Below are 14,210 nucleotides of genomic sequence, written 5' to 3'. Positions count from 1 at the left end.
CCGCAAGTACCTGTCGTTCACCAGCCGCAGGTTGGAAAATTAGAGTTGCTGGGTGCTGAAGTACAGTCTTCTGTACCCACACTGCCACCAGGTTTTTCAATATCAGCCTGTATTTTCCCATCTGATCCAACCAACCTACTGCTCTAGATTTAGCACGCCGCCTGTGCAAAAAGATACATAATAGAAGATAACCATTCCATTAACCTATATCGGCGAGCGTGGTAGATATACTAGAATACCAATAGTCGCTTTGTCTTACCTATTTTTTTTTTCCTGCAAAGCATGAATAAAATTTTTTTTTCTTTCAGCCAGGCTGTTTAAATTATACGTTTGCATATTACATAAGGTGATCTATCCTTGGATACGTTTGTATTTTCTCCATTATTTCAAAACAATCATGGGTCGCTGGTTGGGTCTGGCAAAACCTTCAGCAGCCGGCGAGTTTTTTGGCGGTTTTACCTCGCTGGCTTGCTATTAACTGGAGGGCGCGAATGACGTATGGAAATCCGATTTTTTTTTTTCCAAGGTGTGTGTCACATGTATCGAGCGTTCACTTTAGGGATTCGTCTCGCTCTTTCGCTCTTCTCGCCACAATATTCGTGTTGCTTTGCAGCTTGCTTATACTCTTTCCTTTAACAACCAGCCACCTTTAGCATCAGCGCTGGTGACCATTCTGTACAGTCGTTTGCTTCCAACTGTTTTAAAAGACAATGTCATTCTTCAACAAGATAATGGACAAGGCGAAGCATCATAGTCACTCATCGTCCAAAGATTCAGGCAGACCTTACGGCAGTAATGGTGAAAACGCATATGTCACCCCACCAGCATCCGCTACACCTGGTCGAAGTTTTGACAATCAAGCCCAGAACGACTCTAGCAGAATGAGCATAGACAGTCCAGGCAAGTATTCGTTCTTCTTCTTTTTTTTTTTTTCCTTCCACTTGTTTTCGATTTTGGGCGCTGGCGACGTATATAATACGCTATTTTATTGTACTTTCTTGACGTTTCACACGACCCTCTTTCCGGCCCCCACTTCCTTCATCCACAACACTTGACGCCGCGAAAATTCATGCCACCTCTTCAATCTTGCATTTTTATGAGCCACCGCGATGCTTGAAAATCCATTCGATCGAACAACCCCCCAGCTAGTGGTTCAACTCCTTCCCTATTTTAAATGTGGAAGCACGGTGTCGAAGTCATATCAAGTGTAGAAGGGTTTCGCGTCATCGAAAGTGCACGATGGTCACAGCACGGTTGCTGGACTTGACTGGGTTGAGATCTCGCATTTTGCTCCGCAACAAGCTAAGAGTGAATATGAAACTCCTCTGAAAAAAAAATTACGACACACGCCCTCGCTTTTTTTAACTACACAGATTTGTTTTATGTATGGGGCATCAACACCTTGAGACTAACCGTTTAAACAACCTTCGCATCTAGATTTTGCAAAATCACAACAGAATAATAACCAGCCGCAAACTAGTGCACCATCTGGAGCACCAGCTGGAGCACCACCCATCGGTGAGTATAAGAAGTTGTGCTGAGCTAAGGAGGGTGTCCTGCATTACTATCCTATCAGTTAAAGGGATTGTGGAATATGCACATAACGATTGGGGGATTTTCCATCGTGTGTAGAACTTGCTTGTTAAACATGATCTTTTGTTTTCTAGAATCCCTCACTCCGGACACCACTCAACCGACAACCGCATCTGAAGCTACAGATGCAGCTCCTTCTACACACATACCGCAGCTTAACGACCCGCCAGCTACGAAACCGGTCCTGAACAAAGGAGCTCCCATTTTACCTCCCGCCAACCAAACGCTTCAGCAGCAAGCCGAGCATCAAGAACAAGAGCAACAACATCAGCCTCAACAGCAGTTTATTGATTCGTCCATCATCCAGCAGCGCCAGTCACGCCCAAAGCTCAAGCTGGACGATTTTCATCTATTGAGAACATTGGGCACTGGATCATTCGGTCGAGTTCACTTGGCACAAAGTAAAGTGAATGCGAGGTTTTACGCCATCAAAGTACTCAAGAAGTCTGAGGTCGTTCGATTGAAACAAGTCGAGCACACAAACAATGAAAAGCATATTTTAGAAGCTGTTGCACACCCCTTCCTCGTTAATATGTGGGGCACTTTCCAAGACGACGCAAACTTGTACATGGTCATGGATTATGTTCCTGGAGGCGAACTTTTTAGCGTTCTTCGCAAGAGTCAGGTAAAGTAATACCATGGGCATTTTTTTCTTTTTCCACTTTGGCTCATTGTTTCTTTTTGTCGATACTAGCGTTTCCCCGATCATGTTGCAAAATTCTATGCTGCTGAAGTCATCCTTGCTCTGGAATACTTACATTCCAAGGATGTTATATATAGAGATCTCAAACCTGAGAACCTACTCTTGGATGCCCAAGGTCATTTGAAAATCACAGATTTTGGTTTTGCCAAGCATGTGCCAGATATTACATGGACTCTCTGCGGTACTCCGGATTATCTTGGTAAGAAGAAACAAATGTCGTTGTTTTTTTGTCGGTGTGGCATGATGTTGACACCTTTATCTACCTCTTGATAGCTCCGGAGATCATTCAGTCCAAAGGTTATGGCAAAGCTGCCGACTGGTGGAGTTTGGGTATCTTGATTTTTGAAATGTTGGCAGGGTAAGTTGTAGTTATACTTGCATGGCTGTTGAGTCTGCTCTGTTCGAATCGGGTCGGGTCGGGCCGATAGGTCATTGAGTCTAATCATTTGCTTCCATCTCTCTCACGCAGCTATCCACCATTCTATGATGACGATCATCTCAAGCTCTATGAAAAAATCTTGGCAGGAAAAATCAAGTGGCCAACGTATTTTGATCCAAATGCTAAGGATCTTCTCAAGCGCTTACTGACCCCCGACTTGTCCAAGCGTTTTGGTAACTTGCGTGGAGGTAGTGACGATATCAAAAGACACCGATGGTTCGAAGGAGTCGACTTTAGTCGTGTACTTGGACGGCAGATCAGAGCACCCTATGTACCTCAAATTCGTGGTGATGGAGACGCTAGTCACTTTGATCGCTATCCCGAAGAGCAACAGCCTTATGGCATTCACCAGGATGATCCATACCGAAACAAGTTCCCAGATTTCTAAAGAAAAGAAAAGAAATGAAATATATATATTTTTTGTTCTGTCATTGTAACTTGGTTTTGTCGGTTTTTTTGCTTTTCTCTCTCTTCTGTATCTTTTGCTTTGCTCTTTCCATTTGCACATGGTGTTTGAAGGAACAACCGCTGCCTTATTCCAAAAAACTTCGTTAAGCAACTCATTAGGTTTTGAAAACGAAAAAAAAAAAAAAGTTGGATGTCCGTAAGCCCTTTCATTGTACCTTTTTTCTTCTTATTGGTTTGTATCTTGCCCAGCTTCCCCCCAAACTCTACCTACGGCTTCGTTTATACTATTCATTCTCTGTGCATATCTGTAGCAACCGCATGCTATCATAAATAAATACAGAAGTGAGAAACGAAACACAAGTGAGAGAAAGGAGAGTGATCTGCCAACCCTTCGTTAAGTACAGGCGAACCAGCCATGTGGAATATGAAATGAAGCGGTCACTTGGTTGCCATAAGGTGATAGAGTCAGCCTTTTTTTTTTTTCTGCCAACTTGCGAGCTGCCAAACATATCCCTGCGGGATCTCCATTTGGGGCTTCCGATCGTGTCATACAACCGTAACAAGGTCAAAAAGTTACCTCCTTAAAGTCAAACACTTCATAACAAAATGTTTTATTAGATCGATGCAGCAATATTTTTTATTGATTTCCTGGGGCTATGCTCAGATGACTTGGTCTCCTTTCTTATCGGTGTAGCATCTCATTTCAAACCAGTGATCGGAGGGGCATCGTGGTCATCAGCCGAAACAGGGAAAATAGAAGGGGAAAGAAGGAGGCACAAATGGAATAAACTGGGAGAATGATCACCATTCTCATTAAACCAGGCCACCTATCTTGCCACACAAATATCGCAACAAGTTGCTTTCCATTGTAGGCTCAAACCAGTTTTTATGGTTACTTGCACTGCATGCATTAACAGCACTTGCCCGCCATCCTCTTACCTCCGTCTTCATTATATTTATCCTCTTGTCATTCTCTTCGTCTCGCAGTTCTTATACCCGTAAACATCTCTTGTGTGTTTCTGGTGACTCTTTGTTATTTTTATTTTTTCTACATCTCCTTTAACACGAATGATGGAGGAGCCGGTTTCCAATATCAGTACGTACACATTGTACACACACGATTTTTAGCAAGTTATTAACCCTTTTTATATAGGTTACAATATTAGACTGCAGCGTAGCCAGGTTTTTCCAATGCGTTTCGACTCCACTGAAGACTTATCCTATTATACTCCATCCCGAAGTGAATATCTAGGTAAACCATTTGAGATCATGGCATAGACTGCATTGCTTTTTTCAACTGTAACTTATGCATACTCCATGACCCTCTTAGCAAGCAAGTTTTCCACACCCACCTATGAATATTCTGAATGGCGGACCTTCTCATCGGGGACCACCGAAGATGGCTTTAGCGATGATGCCTCTGAATCGACAGATATGGAACCCCACAGCCTAGAATCCGCCAATTTCATGCCTGCATTGTCACCACCACCTACTATGCCGCGCAAGCCAGCCACCATATCTATCCCGAGATCTAGTGTATTATCGGATCGGCGGGCAAAATGCCGCATGTCGTTCGGCTTATCCAGCGACGAAGAAGACAACGAACAAGAAGATGATGGCTCAACCCTCTCGGATGTCGCCATGTGGGATGGTGATCGCCTTCAGTTGATATTTGACGAGCAGCAGGAGGAAATTGCCTATTGCCGTGACCGCATATCAAGGATGACCAAGAACACTCAGGTGATTATAATCATAACCAATATCAGATCAACATTGGATGTTAACCCACGCCTTTCTCTTTTGTTTTGGTTTGCTTCGGGGTATCTTTTTTGTTCCATAGGATCAATCTAAGCGGGCACAAGATTTGATGCAAACAATCCATCAGCGCGATGATGAGATCGGCAAGATGCAGATGGCCATGAATAGGTTTCGACATCTGCTACAGTTAAAGGATAAAGAAATACAAGATCTTTTGAACGTTATTCAAGAGTCTTGTTAGCTGCACCCATGTATATGAAAAGAAAAAGCCGCCATATCTCTCCCCCACCTTTTTTTTAGTCTTACTTTCCTGTTAATATATCTAAATCGCAGAGCACACCTTCGTGCTCATTATCATCGAGCAATGGTGATAGATTATTTATGGAGACGAGCTGAGCTTTTTCCTTTGTAATAGTTCTACCTTTTTTCTTTTTTAATATATATTTTCTTTATTTGTTATATCCAGGTTTGAACGGAATAATTGGGCAAATCCGATCTGTCAGAGCCGCTAGATCGAATGCTTTTAAATATTATATTGAATGAGGGGGGAGAAAAGTGAGAGACCAAATCGCACGATAGATGCAGGAGGTTGACATCCTGGCCACAATGTCAGGATGGAGATATTCGTGAGTTCGGGTATCATTTGTAGGCATTCAAGATGATGGCAGCAAGACTGGCTAAAACGGCCAGCATAATGAAGGTCGACGAAGAGTCTGAGCGCTTGGCAAGCGTACGAGGAGAATCGGGGAGGTTGGTGGTGATCCATTGTTCGGCCTAGAAGGGGATATCGTTAGGAATGGCCACTCACCCAATTTCCACACAGCCAAAGGAAACTCACCTTGCCAACGGCGATGGAAATGTTAATAAAGTTAGGATCCGCAGCATCGTTCTTAGTGGAAAGAACGTGAATGTACTCTCGGAAGATAGCAACAACGTTATCCATGTTGGTGGAAGCCATAATAAGCTTGACGGCTGTACCCTTTCTGATTTTGACATTGCGATGGTAGACATCCTGGTTGTTAAAAACAAGGGCGAGTGTAGCAATAGCCATAACTTGAGGAATGGCACAGAAGTTGAAGACAGACTGGTTCTTCAATGACTTTAGGTAAGTAAGAACATCGGGAATGTGTTCCAAGACGTTGAGAACCATAGCACTCAAAACAGCTTGAGCCTGAGAGAAGAGGAAAACCGTTAGCTACTGGGTGCTCAACTAAGCACGTCTTCAACCAATTTGCATAAAACACCTTACCGTCTTAGCGTTCTCAGGCTTGACAAGTCCAGCAAAATCATCGGTATATTTTCCCCAGATTTCCTTGGGCCAGAATTGTCTTCCATCATCCAAATCTTCGCGGTAATCGCGAATGATGTTGGTCTTTTGCAAGAACATACCCATGGAGTCAGAGAGTCGCTTGTCTTTGGCAATGGAAGGATCTTCAAGACCAGAAGCGGCAAAAAGGTCAGACAAACCCCATCCTACCAAACCAGCAACATAATGGCAGTAGAGGTCAAAGTCCTTGATGGTGGCCACGGCAGTGTTCTCTCTGTGATCGCCAGAGGCATAATCAGCCATACCATTACCCATTTGATTGGTGATATCGGCAATAACATCCTGGAACTTCTTGGGAAGTTCAAGGAATTCCTCAATGACAATCTGGAAGTCGACAAGAAGATGACGATCCTTTTCATTGGGACCGTCTAATGACACCACCCAACATAAAAAGATATCCTGGTTAATGTACATATCCTCAGCTACCTATCTTTATCTTGCACCACCCAACGCTGATACTGACTTTCTTTAAAATTCCATCCACGTTGGAAAATGATTTTGTCGAAAGATCGAAGCAATTCACACTTTCTGTCGAGGTCCAAAGTCATATCATCCTCAATAGTATCCAATCCTCGAAGCACCAAGTAGAACAAGCAGATCTAGAAGATTGGTATGGCAATGAGGATGGTGTCTGTGAGTGTGACCGCGTGGAGACAAGCCAACAGTAGTGTCAAGTGTTTGAAAAAAAAAACAAGACTTACGGCATCTCTTAATTCATCATCGAGTTCTTGGATGACTGCGCTGAAACTACGTGATGTCTACCAGAACGCGATTCGTGTGTTAGTGACAAGGGGGGGGCATGACAGGTCCAGATGACCAAACCCGTACCTTATCCAAAAAGTCGTAGCACCTCTTCTTTCTTTCGTTGTTAGCAATGAGTTTTTGGTTGCGGTTGATGTTGGATTCAGGCTTGAAGAACTTGTATGTAATGAGAGCACTAAGCTCGGATGGATGGCCGATGGAGGCAAGGAGGACGTCCAACATGATGGGGATTTGCTAACAGTGAATGAACGGGGGCTATGGCAGTTGATTGGACTGGCTGCATTTTCACAAAAAGATGTGACTTTCTATTTTTCAGCTCAGGCGACAGGCACTTTGGCCCACTGAGTCGAGGTTATCAATTCTTTTTTGTTCCAGTCGTTGGCGGTTTAAGATCTCATGCAATGTGCAACGGTATAAGCTGAAGAATATCTTCTAAACAGGTCGGCTGCATCAATAATTGAAGAAAAAATCTACTATTGTGAACCATTGGAGTCCACGTGCATGACAATGTAACCATTTTACGATGGACGAGTTTGCCACAACCAGAACGAGAAGCATAGAAAAACACCACAAAAATTAAAGTCGCTTAGTTCGATATGCTATGGAATTCATTCAGTGCATCCGACAAGCAAGTGGTTCATAGAACAAATCGCAATTTACTAAGGCGGTGCCAGAAAGTATTGTGACACAAAAGCCTTCAAGGTACCAGAAATGCAAAATTTGAAACAAGGGTGTGTGGGTGTATTTATTTTCTGGTTTTCATTTTACTAACACTCAGAGGAAACCAAGGTATACCTTGTGGTTTTCGATTGCAACTAGGTATGAATATGAATTGATGGCATCTATTTACAGGAGTGTGCGTTATCATCCGAAATGACAATAGAGTGAAATGCATGTCTAAGTCGCCCGGCCAGAGATATTAAGAGCGGAAATAGTAGGAAAATGCGCTTGATGGATAAGTATATGCGTGTGTACTCATCCTTCTTCAGCAAAGCATCTGACTAACGCTCATGGAGCTCTCGTTTTGTTGAGCTTGAAGGGAACGAGCACATTGCTCTGGACCAGCAGAAGTATCATTCTCATTAGCCTTCGTAGCGTCCTTCTCCGTAACGTTATCAGTGGTTGCATCATTAGGTGGGTGCGATGTTTGTCGTAGAGGTTTCTTCATGAGATCACTTGGCTTAAGAGGAGTGGTGGCAGAGTCATAGCCATCATCTGAAGCTTTGCCTGATGGTGATCGCGAGGATGAATCAATTTCCTTGGTCTCTGTAGCAGCAACAGCAGCCAATTTTGAGGAGGTAGACGATTCCGACTCGCTATGGTACTCTGATTGCTCATCTTCTTCTGCTTGTTCTCTTTCCTTTGTGGGGACCGCCAGAGGAGGCCCAAGATCCATTTGCTGTACGATTTCAGTAGATTGCTTGGCTGTCCATGCAGGGGAGGGCGTGTTGGAATCCATTGAGCTGATGGATGTTCGACTTTTGACAGAAAATTGGCCAGTGAACGCCTCAACCTCTTTTGGTAACATGGATCGCACGGTCTTAATGGCTAATTTGCCATGCAAGAGATCCTTGCCACCTTGTTTCTCTATGACTTCCTTCAGATAAGCGATGTAATCGATGGCACTCTGAAGAATACTCATTTTGTGCAAATGATCTTGATCCGCACATGATGGTATGAGTTGTTTCAATTGCAAAATCTATAAAGCGAGTGACGTTAGTATACTTGACAAATTTATGTACTGTTATTTCCCGCCACTGACTCACCTTATCGTTAATGCGTTCTCGTCGTCTACGTTCAATAGCAGAATGTGATTCCTTCCTTGCTTGTTCTCGTTGATCAGCTGTGGTCCCGAGTGAGGAAATAGAAGAAACTCTGCGATTGCGATCTGAACCGTCAAAGGAGGGGCTTAACGATGGGGAGAGGTTTGGGTGCATATACCCAGACGTCGGCGGGGTCACCGGAACCATGTTGGGAGGTAATTGTGGTGATATTTGCACGTACTGATGGCCAGGATGATACATGGGTGCATGCTGAGTATATGTCATATTAGGTGACGGTGGTGGCATGGTAGACATTGGTTGAGGAGCCCCCTTCGTTCCCTTCGAATCCGCAGCCTCTGACTCTTTCTTGGGAAGTATAGCATTATACCGTGTGCCGGCTGGAGAAATTGAGGTATGTGGTGAATTGGGAGCCGAAACTACAGCCGATGTGGGCGAATATCGCTGAGGAGGGCCGTAATGAGGATAAAGCTGCGGTGACAACCCAGGATGATAGTATGCTGTTGCCGTGCCTGGTATGACGGACACCATGTGTGGATGAATCTGAACCAAAGGAGGAGGTAGCGGACACGATGGTGGACCAAATGGCCCATGCGGATGTTGAGGACCAGGCTGTTGTTGATACATCATTGGAGAAAAAGGTGGTGTGGACGCAACCTGTGGCGAGGTGGAAGCTTCACTATGGCTGTCTCTGCTAATTTGATCTGTTTTCCTGGATTTGTCGGATTCATCATGGCTGGAAGGACGCTTTCTCTTTTTTGGTGGTTGGCTTGAAGGACTTGGTATAGGCGAAGTATTAGTCATTAATAGCGAGGAAAGAGAAAAAGAGGCTCGACATGGTGGAGTCTGTGATAACATTTAAGGTAGAGGCACGAGTGGTGTGTGTGCCAGTAGCCAATGCTTGATTCATCCAATCATGCGTGCTCATGTTCCACACGTGAGTTGTCAAACTGCCAATGAAATTCACACGTGCCCGCTGCTGCCAAATTAAGACATCAAGTTGAGGGCGATGATGATCCCCTTAGCGCTCTTCCTACTTTCTCCAATCACCTTCAGATAAACAGAATAAAACTTGCCCATAGCACTGCTTCAATGCCTTGATTCCCCTAGTAAAACACCACATCCTACAAATAGAGTAAAGACATGTGGTTAATGAGGTCCATGCCAACCAATGCTTATCCTTAGCCACTTGAGGGTATCTTAATTATATCGACGGTAAGGTGGGTTCAAACCCCCTCCTCCGCTGGCTGCTTGTAAAATAGGTCCAATGGGATGAATTTCTCAGATCACATCCCAAGGCTAATGAGCTCGGAGTTATAAATGGCTAAAAGGGTAATGTGGAGGTTTCTTTTAATGAACCGCTTCACAGCCTATCAGTTTGAGAATTTGCTGAGCTGCAAAAAGTCTTCCGCTGGGTCCAGCGCCAACTTTTACCCGATTCCATGGTTAGCACCCTTAAAAAGTTTATGCTGGCGGGATAGCCGTTATTGAGGATAGGAGCTTTCCATGCACATGGTGACGATAATTCACCCGAAGCTCGTTACAACTACACCCATAAGAAGAGCAGTAAAATAAGAAGCGCAATTACCTATTTGCCGCTCTTGAGCCAAGTCAAGAATGTTCCATATGAAACATATTTTTCAATTTATTCGATCTATTCTTACCTGCATATCTGTTATTTGGTCATGTTGTTTGAGAAACATAAAGACGATGTGAAATGAAATGATGTAGTTGGCTTTGATTGGGTGGAAAACAATTTTTATATTTTTCATTTGAGATGGAGTGGTATCGTGTGGTGTCAAAAGTGTTGGTTGGTTGGCGAAGGATCACTCGAAGTTAAAGCGTGTGTGCCATGAACAATGAGTTCCGAATTTTGCTGCAGAGGCAAGTCATGTGACTGTGCGACTGAAAGGCAAAAAACAGACATGAAAATGGAGCCGGGCTTCCAACATACTGTGAAGAAGGGGTATAGACTATGTCAACTTCCAAGTCATACACCAGCTCACCACACCTGGTAAGCCTTACGTTCCGAGTGAAAGATACGTTTGCTTATACATATGAATGACATGTTCTCAAATTCCCCTTTCCTTGCCAGGATCAAGCTCTGGCTGGTTTCGGAGCCGGGTTAGTCTCGACAGTAATTTTACACCCACTGGATGTCATAAAGATTAGATTCCAAGGTACTTGTTCGAGCCCTTTGTACCTTTCTGTTTTATTATCTGTACTCATTATTAAGGGCAGTCGATGAGCGAAAGAAATCTGAGCAACGACCACTTATTGGAGGAACCGTCAGGTCTTTCCAGAAAATAGTAAGAAACGAAGGTGTATGGCGTGGACTATATCGTGGAGTCACGCCAAACATAGCAGGAGCAACGGCGAGTTGGAGTTTGTACTTTTGGTGGTAAGTAAGCAATATTTGCAAACGGTTCACCTGCAATGGCCCACTGTGAACCTCATCCATTGTGCATGTCAAAAATTTTTACAGGTATAGTCTGATAAAAAAGCACATGCCGAAGAACGAAGAAGGAAAACTGTCTCCAATACAACATTTGACTGCTTCTGCAGAGGCTGGTATGTCACATTTTGAATTTCATTATGATGCTGCTCTTGGTGCTTATAACCCCATTTCATTCTCTACAGGCGCCATCACAGCGGTCTTTACAAATCCATTCTGGGTTATTAAAACTCGTATGTGCACCACAACAAGATATACACCTGGCGCATACACTGGTCTGTTCAATGGATTAAGTCGATTAGCTACGGAAGAGGGTATTCGTGGTCTCTATCGAGGAATGGTACCAGCGCTGTTTGGTGTTTCACATGGAGCCATTCAATTTATGGCGTATGAGGAAATGAAGAAATGGAGGAAAAGTATTCGAGAAAAGCAGGGTATGGAGGACCTGGATGTTGAAAGACTTAGTACAGTGGAATATCTGGTCATGGCAGCTTCTAGCAAAGTAACTGCCACTATCGCCACTTATCCATATCAAGTGCTTCGAAGTCGTTTCCAGAACCAAACCACTCAAGATAAATACAAAGGAGTTGTCGATTGCATTCGACAGATTTACAGAGCAGAAGGTTATATAGGCTTTTACAAGGGACTTTCACCCAATATTATTCGAGTGCTGCCGGGTACTTGCATCACATTTGTGGTGTATGAGCGGCTTTCTCAATACCTTCGTGAAAATGCCACAGAGAACAGTTCATAGATTTTGGCAATGATCATTAGTGTACACATAAATTATATATCTAGAAATTGTAACAAATCCATAGATCATCCACATCAAATGTATTATCTCACTATCCATTCTAACAAGGCTCCAATGCGATTCAACGCCCTCTTTCAATTTGTCTTGCGATGAAACCTGTACACTTTTATCCTGATTTGGTGAATTTTCTTGCTAAGTGCTGAGCCGCTTAGCTAAGCTGAGGTATACCTTTCTGTTGTTATCAGGGGGCTTGTCTGCTTGGATTGTGGTAGGACAAACTGAATTTACATCAGGCCCAATGGTACTGATCTTACTAATGCACTTGCCGCTTAACTTGTTCTAAAATTATATATGATTTAAAATCATTATAGAGAATGTCTGCTGGTAATTTTCGACCTGCAGCTGTTCGATTCGTAATGATAGTTAGAGACTTATCCGTTGCTTAGTTTAATGCCTTATTCTATAAGCTGATCTATTTCATAAACGCTAAATATACTGATTGTAATAAAGACATGAGCGATCCAATATAATTACTTGATGCGGCAAAGACATTTCCTTGAAAACGCCTACTTTTTTCTGAATTTTATTCTATTTTATCTATGAATTTCTCGGTATGTTCAGGTAGAAGTTTATTACAATGGCGAAGGATGCGATTCCATGGCGTTCGGTGTCATTACCTTCATCAACCTTTGGTTTTTGGAAAGTATCAGGAGACTCAATCCAATTTTGGTGGTGTTGGGTGAAATGGCGTGCTCAATTGGATTTTTTTTTTTTTTTTTGGTGACGATTGCGTTACTGGAACAAATTGACAAGGCATTCATTTGTCATCATGGATATCAGTATAAAATAGCATTGCCGTCTATCAAGTATTATACTGCATTTTAAATATAACCTATCAAAAATATGAGTTCCCTCAAATCCATCGCCGTCTTTGGAGCTACTGGTGATCTCGGTCCATATCTTGTGGACGCTTTACTCGAATCCAAGGCTTTTAGCACCGTCAAGGTTTTGACAAGATCTGAAAGCTTTGAGGAAAAACCAGAAAAGTTTAATGATCTCAAGGCCAGAGGCGTGCAAGTTACTGCCCTTGATTTAGCGGATGAAGATGCAGTAACCGAGGCTCTTCAAGGAATTGACGCTGTTGTCAGTTCCATTGGTGGAAGTGTTCTAGCAAGCCAGTTGGTGTGGGTTAAGGCAGCGGCTAGAGCTGGCGTTAAACGATTTATTCCATCCGAATTTGGCATTAATTCTCAAAAGGCGTAGGTTAACATTCTTACTTTTACCTGTCAGCCGTTAACTTTTTCTTTAACAATTATTTCAAATTAGGGTTGGTCCTGTATTCGAAACGAAGAGAGCCGTCCAAGAGGAAATCGTGAAGAATGGGCTGGAATACACTCTATTGTTTGTATCACTTTTTGCTGATGAAACCGTTATCCCATTATTCGGGTTCGACGTTAAAGAGGGAAGTGCAAGACTTGTCGGTGACAGCTCTGTGCCACTTACTCTGACATACAGAAAGGATATTGCTTCATTCATCGTGGAGATTTTGAAGAATCCCTCCGTATCAAGAAACAAAGCACTGCAGGTCAAAAGCTTGCAAACAAGCTTTGATGAAATTATCGAGAGGTTCAAAGCTGTAGGAACCCCCTTGAAAGTTTCAAGACTTACAGAAGCCGAGGCACAGGAGATTATTGATGCCAATCCGAACACCGTCACATCATTCTATTTCATGTTACTGATCAAGGCAGCACATGGAGATATGTACTTTGATACAGTTGATAATGATTTGTTCCCCAATGTAAAGCCCAGTGGTCTTGACGTTGCTGTACAAGAGGCCATCGAGTCTGCCAAGCAATTATGATTTTGGTATTAGTTAGCTTTAACCAGGATGAAATAGTTGTTCTTGCATTGAGCTTAACGTAGTTTGCAGTGCAGCATTTCCATATGCAAAAATAAAGAAGCAAAGAAGCTCGTGACTGATTAGGGCATTAATGAGAAAAAGGGACTTGGCGCAGCTTTTTAGGACTTGGCGCTCCACGGCTTTTTTTCACTTTCCCTTCCGATCCAGCATGCCACCCCAAATCGTCGTGAAAGTTATCTATAATTCAGAGCTCAAGAGGATCTCGTTCATTAATGCTCAGGCATTTACCTACGATAGACTCCATGCCGAGGTATGAAAACACCTGCAGTTGTGCGGAGGTTCGACTCCATCCCCACCGTGAGCAAATAA

The 14,210-nt window shown here is 43.2% G+C and overlaps 6 protein-coding genes across 6 annotated transcripts; 4 read left to right on the top strand and 2 right to left on the bottom strand.

Moving 5' to 3' along the window:
- The first annotated feature begins 402 nt into the window (after positions 1-402).
- Positions 403-3,500, top strand: K450DRAFT_218497 (uncharacterized protein). The gene is made up of 7 exons (XM_051585213.1): positions 403-526; positions 644-900; positions 1,438-1,513; positions 1,813-2,218; positions 2,288-2,495; positions 2,570-2,654; positions 2,766-3,500. Exons 2-7 carry the CDS (start codon positions 711-713, stop codon positions 3,121-3,123), a joined length of 1,323 nt encoding a protein of 440 aa, XP_051449171.1. The 5' UTR covers positions 403-526; positions 644-710; the 3' UTR covers positions 3,124-3,500.
- A 760-nt stretch (positions 3,501-4,260) lies between these two features.
- K450DRAFT_218489 (uncharacterized protein) lies at positions 4,261-5,417 on the top strand. The gene is made up of 3 exons (XM_051585212.1): positions 4,261-4,395; positions 4,474-4,883; positions 4,984-5,417. The coding sequence occupies exons 1-3, from the start codon at positions 4,335-4,337 to the stop codon at positions 5,140-5,142; spliced, it is 630 nt and encodes a 209-aa protein (XP_051449170.1). The 5' UTR covers positions 4,261-4,334; the 3' UTR covers positions 5,143-5,417.
- Positions 5,268-7,254, bottom strand: K450DRAFT_218485 (uncharacterized protein). Its single transcript, XM_051585211.1, has 6 exons — positions 7,057-7,254; positions 6,930-6,986; positions 6,692-6,827; positions 6,151-6,596; positions 5,740-6,072; positions 5,268-5,675 (listed from the first exon to the last, which is right to left on the bottom strand). Exons 1-6 carry the CDS (start codon positions 7,210-7,212, stop codon positions 5,541-5,543), a joined length of 1,263 nt encoding a protein of 420 aa, XP_051449169.1. The 5' UTR covers positions 7,213-7,254; the 3' UTR covers positions 5,268-5,540.
- Positions 7,255-7,706: 452 nt separating this feature from the next.
- On the bottom strand, positions 7,707-9,607 carry K450DRAFT_276541 (uncharacterized protein). Its single transcript, XM_051593232.1, has 2 exons — positions 8,757-9,607; positions 7,707-8,689 (listed from the first exon to the last, which is right to left on the bottom strand). Exons 1-2 carry the CDS (start codon positions 9,573-9,575, stop codon positions 7,976-7,978), a joined length of 1,533 nt encoding a protein of 510 aa, XP_051449168.1. The 5' UTR covers positions 9,576-9,607; the 3' UTR covers positions 7,707-7,975.
- A 1,111-nt stretch (positions 9,608-10,718) lies between these two features.
- K450DRAFT_218479 (uncharacterized protein) lies at positions 10,719-12,140 on the top strand. The gene is made up of 5 exons (XM_051585210.1): positions 10,719-10,785; positions 10,867-10,951; positions 11,013-11,172; positions 11,257-11,342; positions 11,412-12,140. The coding sequence occupies exons 1-5, from the start codon at positions 10,747-10,749 to the stop codon at positions 11,978-11,980; spliced, it is 939 nt and encodes a 312-aa protein (XP_051449167.1). The 5' UTR covers positions 10,719-10,746; the 3' UTR covers positions 11,981-12,140.
- Positions 12,141-12,876: 736 nt separating this feature from the next.
- K450DRAFT_218476 (uncharacterized protein) lies at positions 12,877-13,961 on the top strand. The gene is made up of 2 exons (XM_051585209.1): positions 12,877-13,239; positions 13,307-13,961. The coding sequence occupies exons 1-2, from the start codon at positions 12,884-12,886 to the stop codon at positions 13,839-13,841; spliced, it is 891 nt and encodes a 296-aa protein (XP_051449166.1). The 5' UTR covers positions 12,877-12,883; the 3' UTR covers positions 13,842-13,961.
- The last annotated feature ends 249 nt before the right edge of the window (positions 13,962-14,210 follow it).

This window comes from Umbelopsis ramanniana, assembly GCF_025399195.1.
Source record: "Umbelopsis ramanniana AG unplaced genomic scaffold K450scaffold_2, whole genome shotgun sequence".
Classification (NCBI taxonomy): Eukaryota; Fungi; Mucoromycota; class Umbelopsidomycetes; order Umbelopsidales; family Umbelopsidaceae; genus Umbelopsis; species Umbelopsis ramanniana.
Note: the sequence above shows the minus strand (reverse complement) of the source record. Positions and strands in the feature narration are given on the sequence as shown.

What these genes read in the sequence shown, in the direction of transcription:
- K450DRAFT_218497 (XM_051585213.1), top strand. Translation starts at nt 711, where the DNA reads ATGTCATTCTTCAACAAGATAATGGACAAGGCGAAGCATCATAGTCAC. An exon ending in AATGAGCATAGACAGTCCAG is followed by an intron (nt 901 to 1,437) that starts GCAAGTATTCGT and finishes CTTCGCATCTAG; the next exon opens with ATTTTGCAAAATCACAACAG. An exon ending in ATTTTTGAAATGTTGGCAGG is followed by an intron (nt 2,655 to 2,765) that starts GTAAGTTGTAGT and finishes TCTCTCACGCAG; the next exon opens with CTATCCACCATTCTATGATG.
- K450DRAFT_218489 (XM_051585212.1), top strand. Translation starts at nt 4,335, where the DNA reads ATGCGTTTCGACTCCACTGAAGACTTATCCTATTATACTCCATCCCGA. An exon ending in ATCCCGAAGTGAATATCTAG is followed by an intron (nt 4,396 to 4,473) that starts GTAAACCATTTG and finishes TGACCCTCTTAG; the next exon opens with CAAGCAAGTTTTCCACACCC. An exon ending in GGATGACCAAGAACACTCAG is followed by an intron (nt 4,884 to 4,983) that starts GTGATTATAATC and finishes TTTGTTCCATAG; the next exon opens with GATCAATCTAAGCGGGCACA.
- K450DRAFT_218485 (XM_051585211.1), bottom strand. Translation starts at nt 7,212, where the DNA reads ATGTTGGACGTCCTCCTTGCCTCCATCGGCCATCCATCCGAGCTTAGT. An exon ending in ATGATGAATTAAGAGATGCC is followed by an intron (nt 6,828 to 6,929) that starts GTAAGTCTTGTT and finishes CCAATCTTCTAG; the next exon opens with ATCTGCTTGTTCTACTTGGT. An exon ending in AGCCTGAGAACGCTAAGACG is followed by an intron (nt 6,073 to 6,150) that starts GTAAGGTGTTTT and finishes CTCTTCTCTCAG; the next exon opens with GCTCAAGCTGTTTTGAGTGC.
- K450DRAFT_276541 (XM_051593232.1), bottom strand. Translation starts at nt 9,575, where the DNA reads ATGACTAATACTTCGCCTATACCAAGTCCTTCAAGCCAACCACCAAAA. An exon ending in GAGAACGCATTAACGATAAG is followed by an intron (nt 8,690 to 8,756) that starts GTGAGTCAGTGG and finishes CTCGCTTTATAG; the next exon opens with ATTTTGCAATTGAAACAACT.
- K450DRAFT_218479 (XM_051585210.1), top strand. Translation starts at nt 10,747, where the DNA reads ATGTCAACTTCCAAGTCATACACCAGCTCACCACACCTG. An exon ending in TGGAGTTTGTACTTTTGGTG is followed by an intron (nt 11,173 to 11,256) that starts GTAAGTAAGCAA and finishes AAATTTTTACAG; the next exon opens with GTATAGTCTGATAAAAAAGC. An exon ending in GACTGCTTCTGCAGAGGCTG is followed by an intron (nt 11,343 to 11,411) that starts GTATGTCACATT and finishes CATTCTCTACAG; the next exon opens with GCGCCATCACAGCGGTCTTT.
- K450DRAFT_218476 (XM_051585209.1), top strand. Translation starts at nt 12,884, where the DNA reads ATGAGTTCCCTCAAATCCATCGCCGTCTTTGGAGCTACTGGTGATCTC. An exon ending in GGCATTAATTCTCAAAAGGC is followed by an intron (nt 13,240 to 13,306) that starts GTAGGTTAACAT and finishes ATTTCAAATTAG; the next exon opens with GGTTGGTCCTGTATTCGAAA.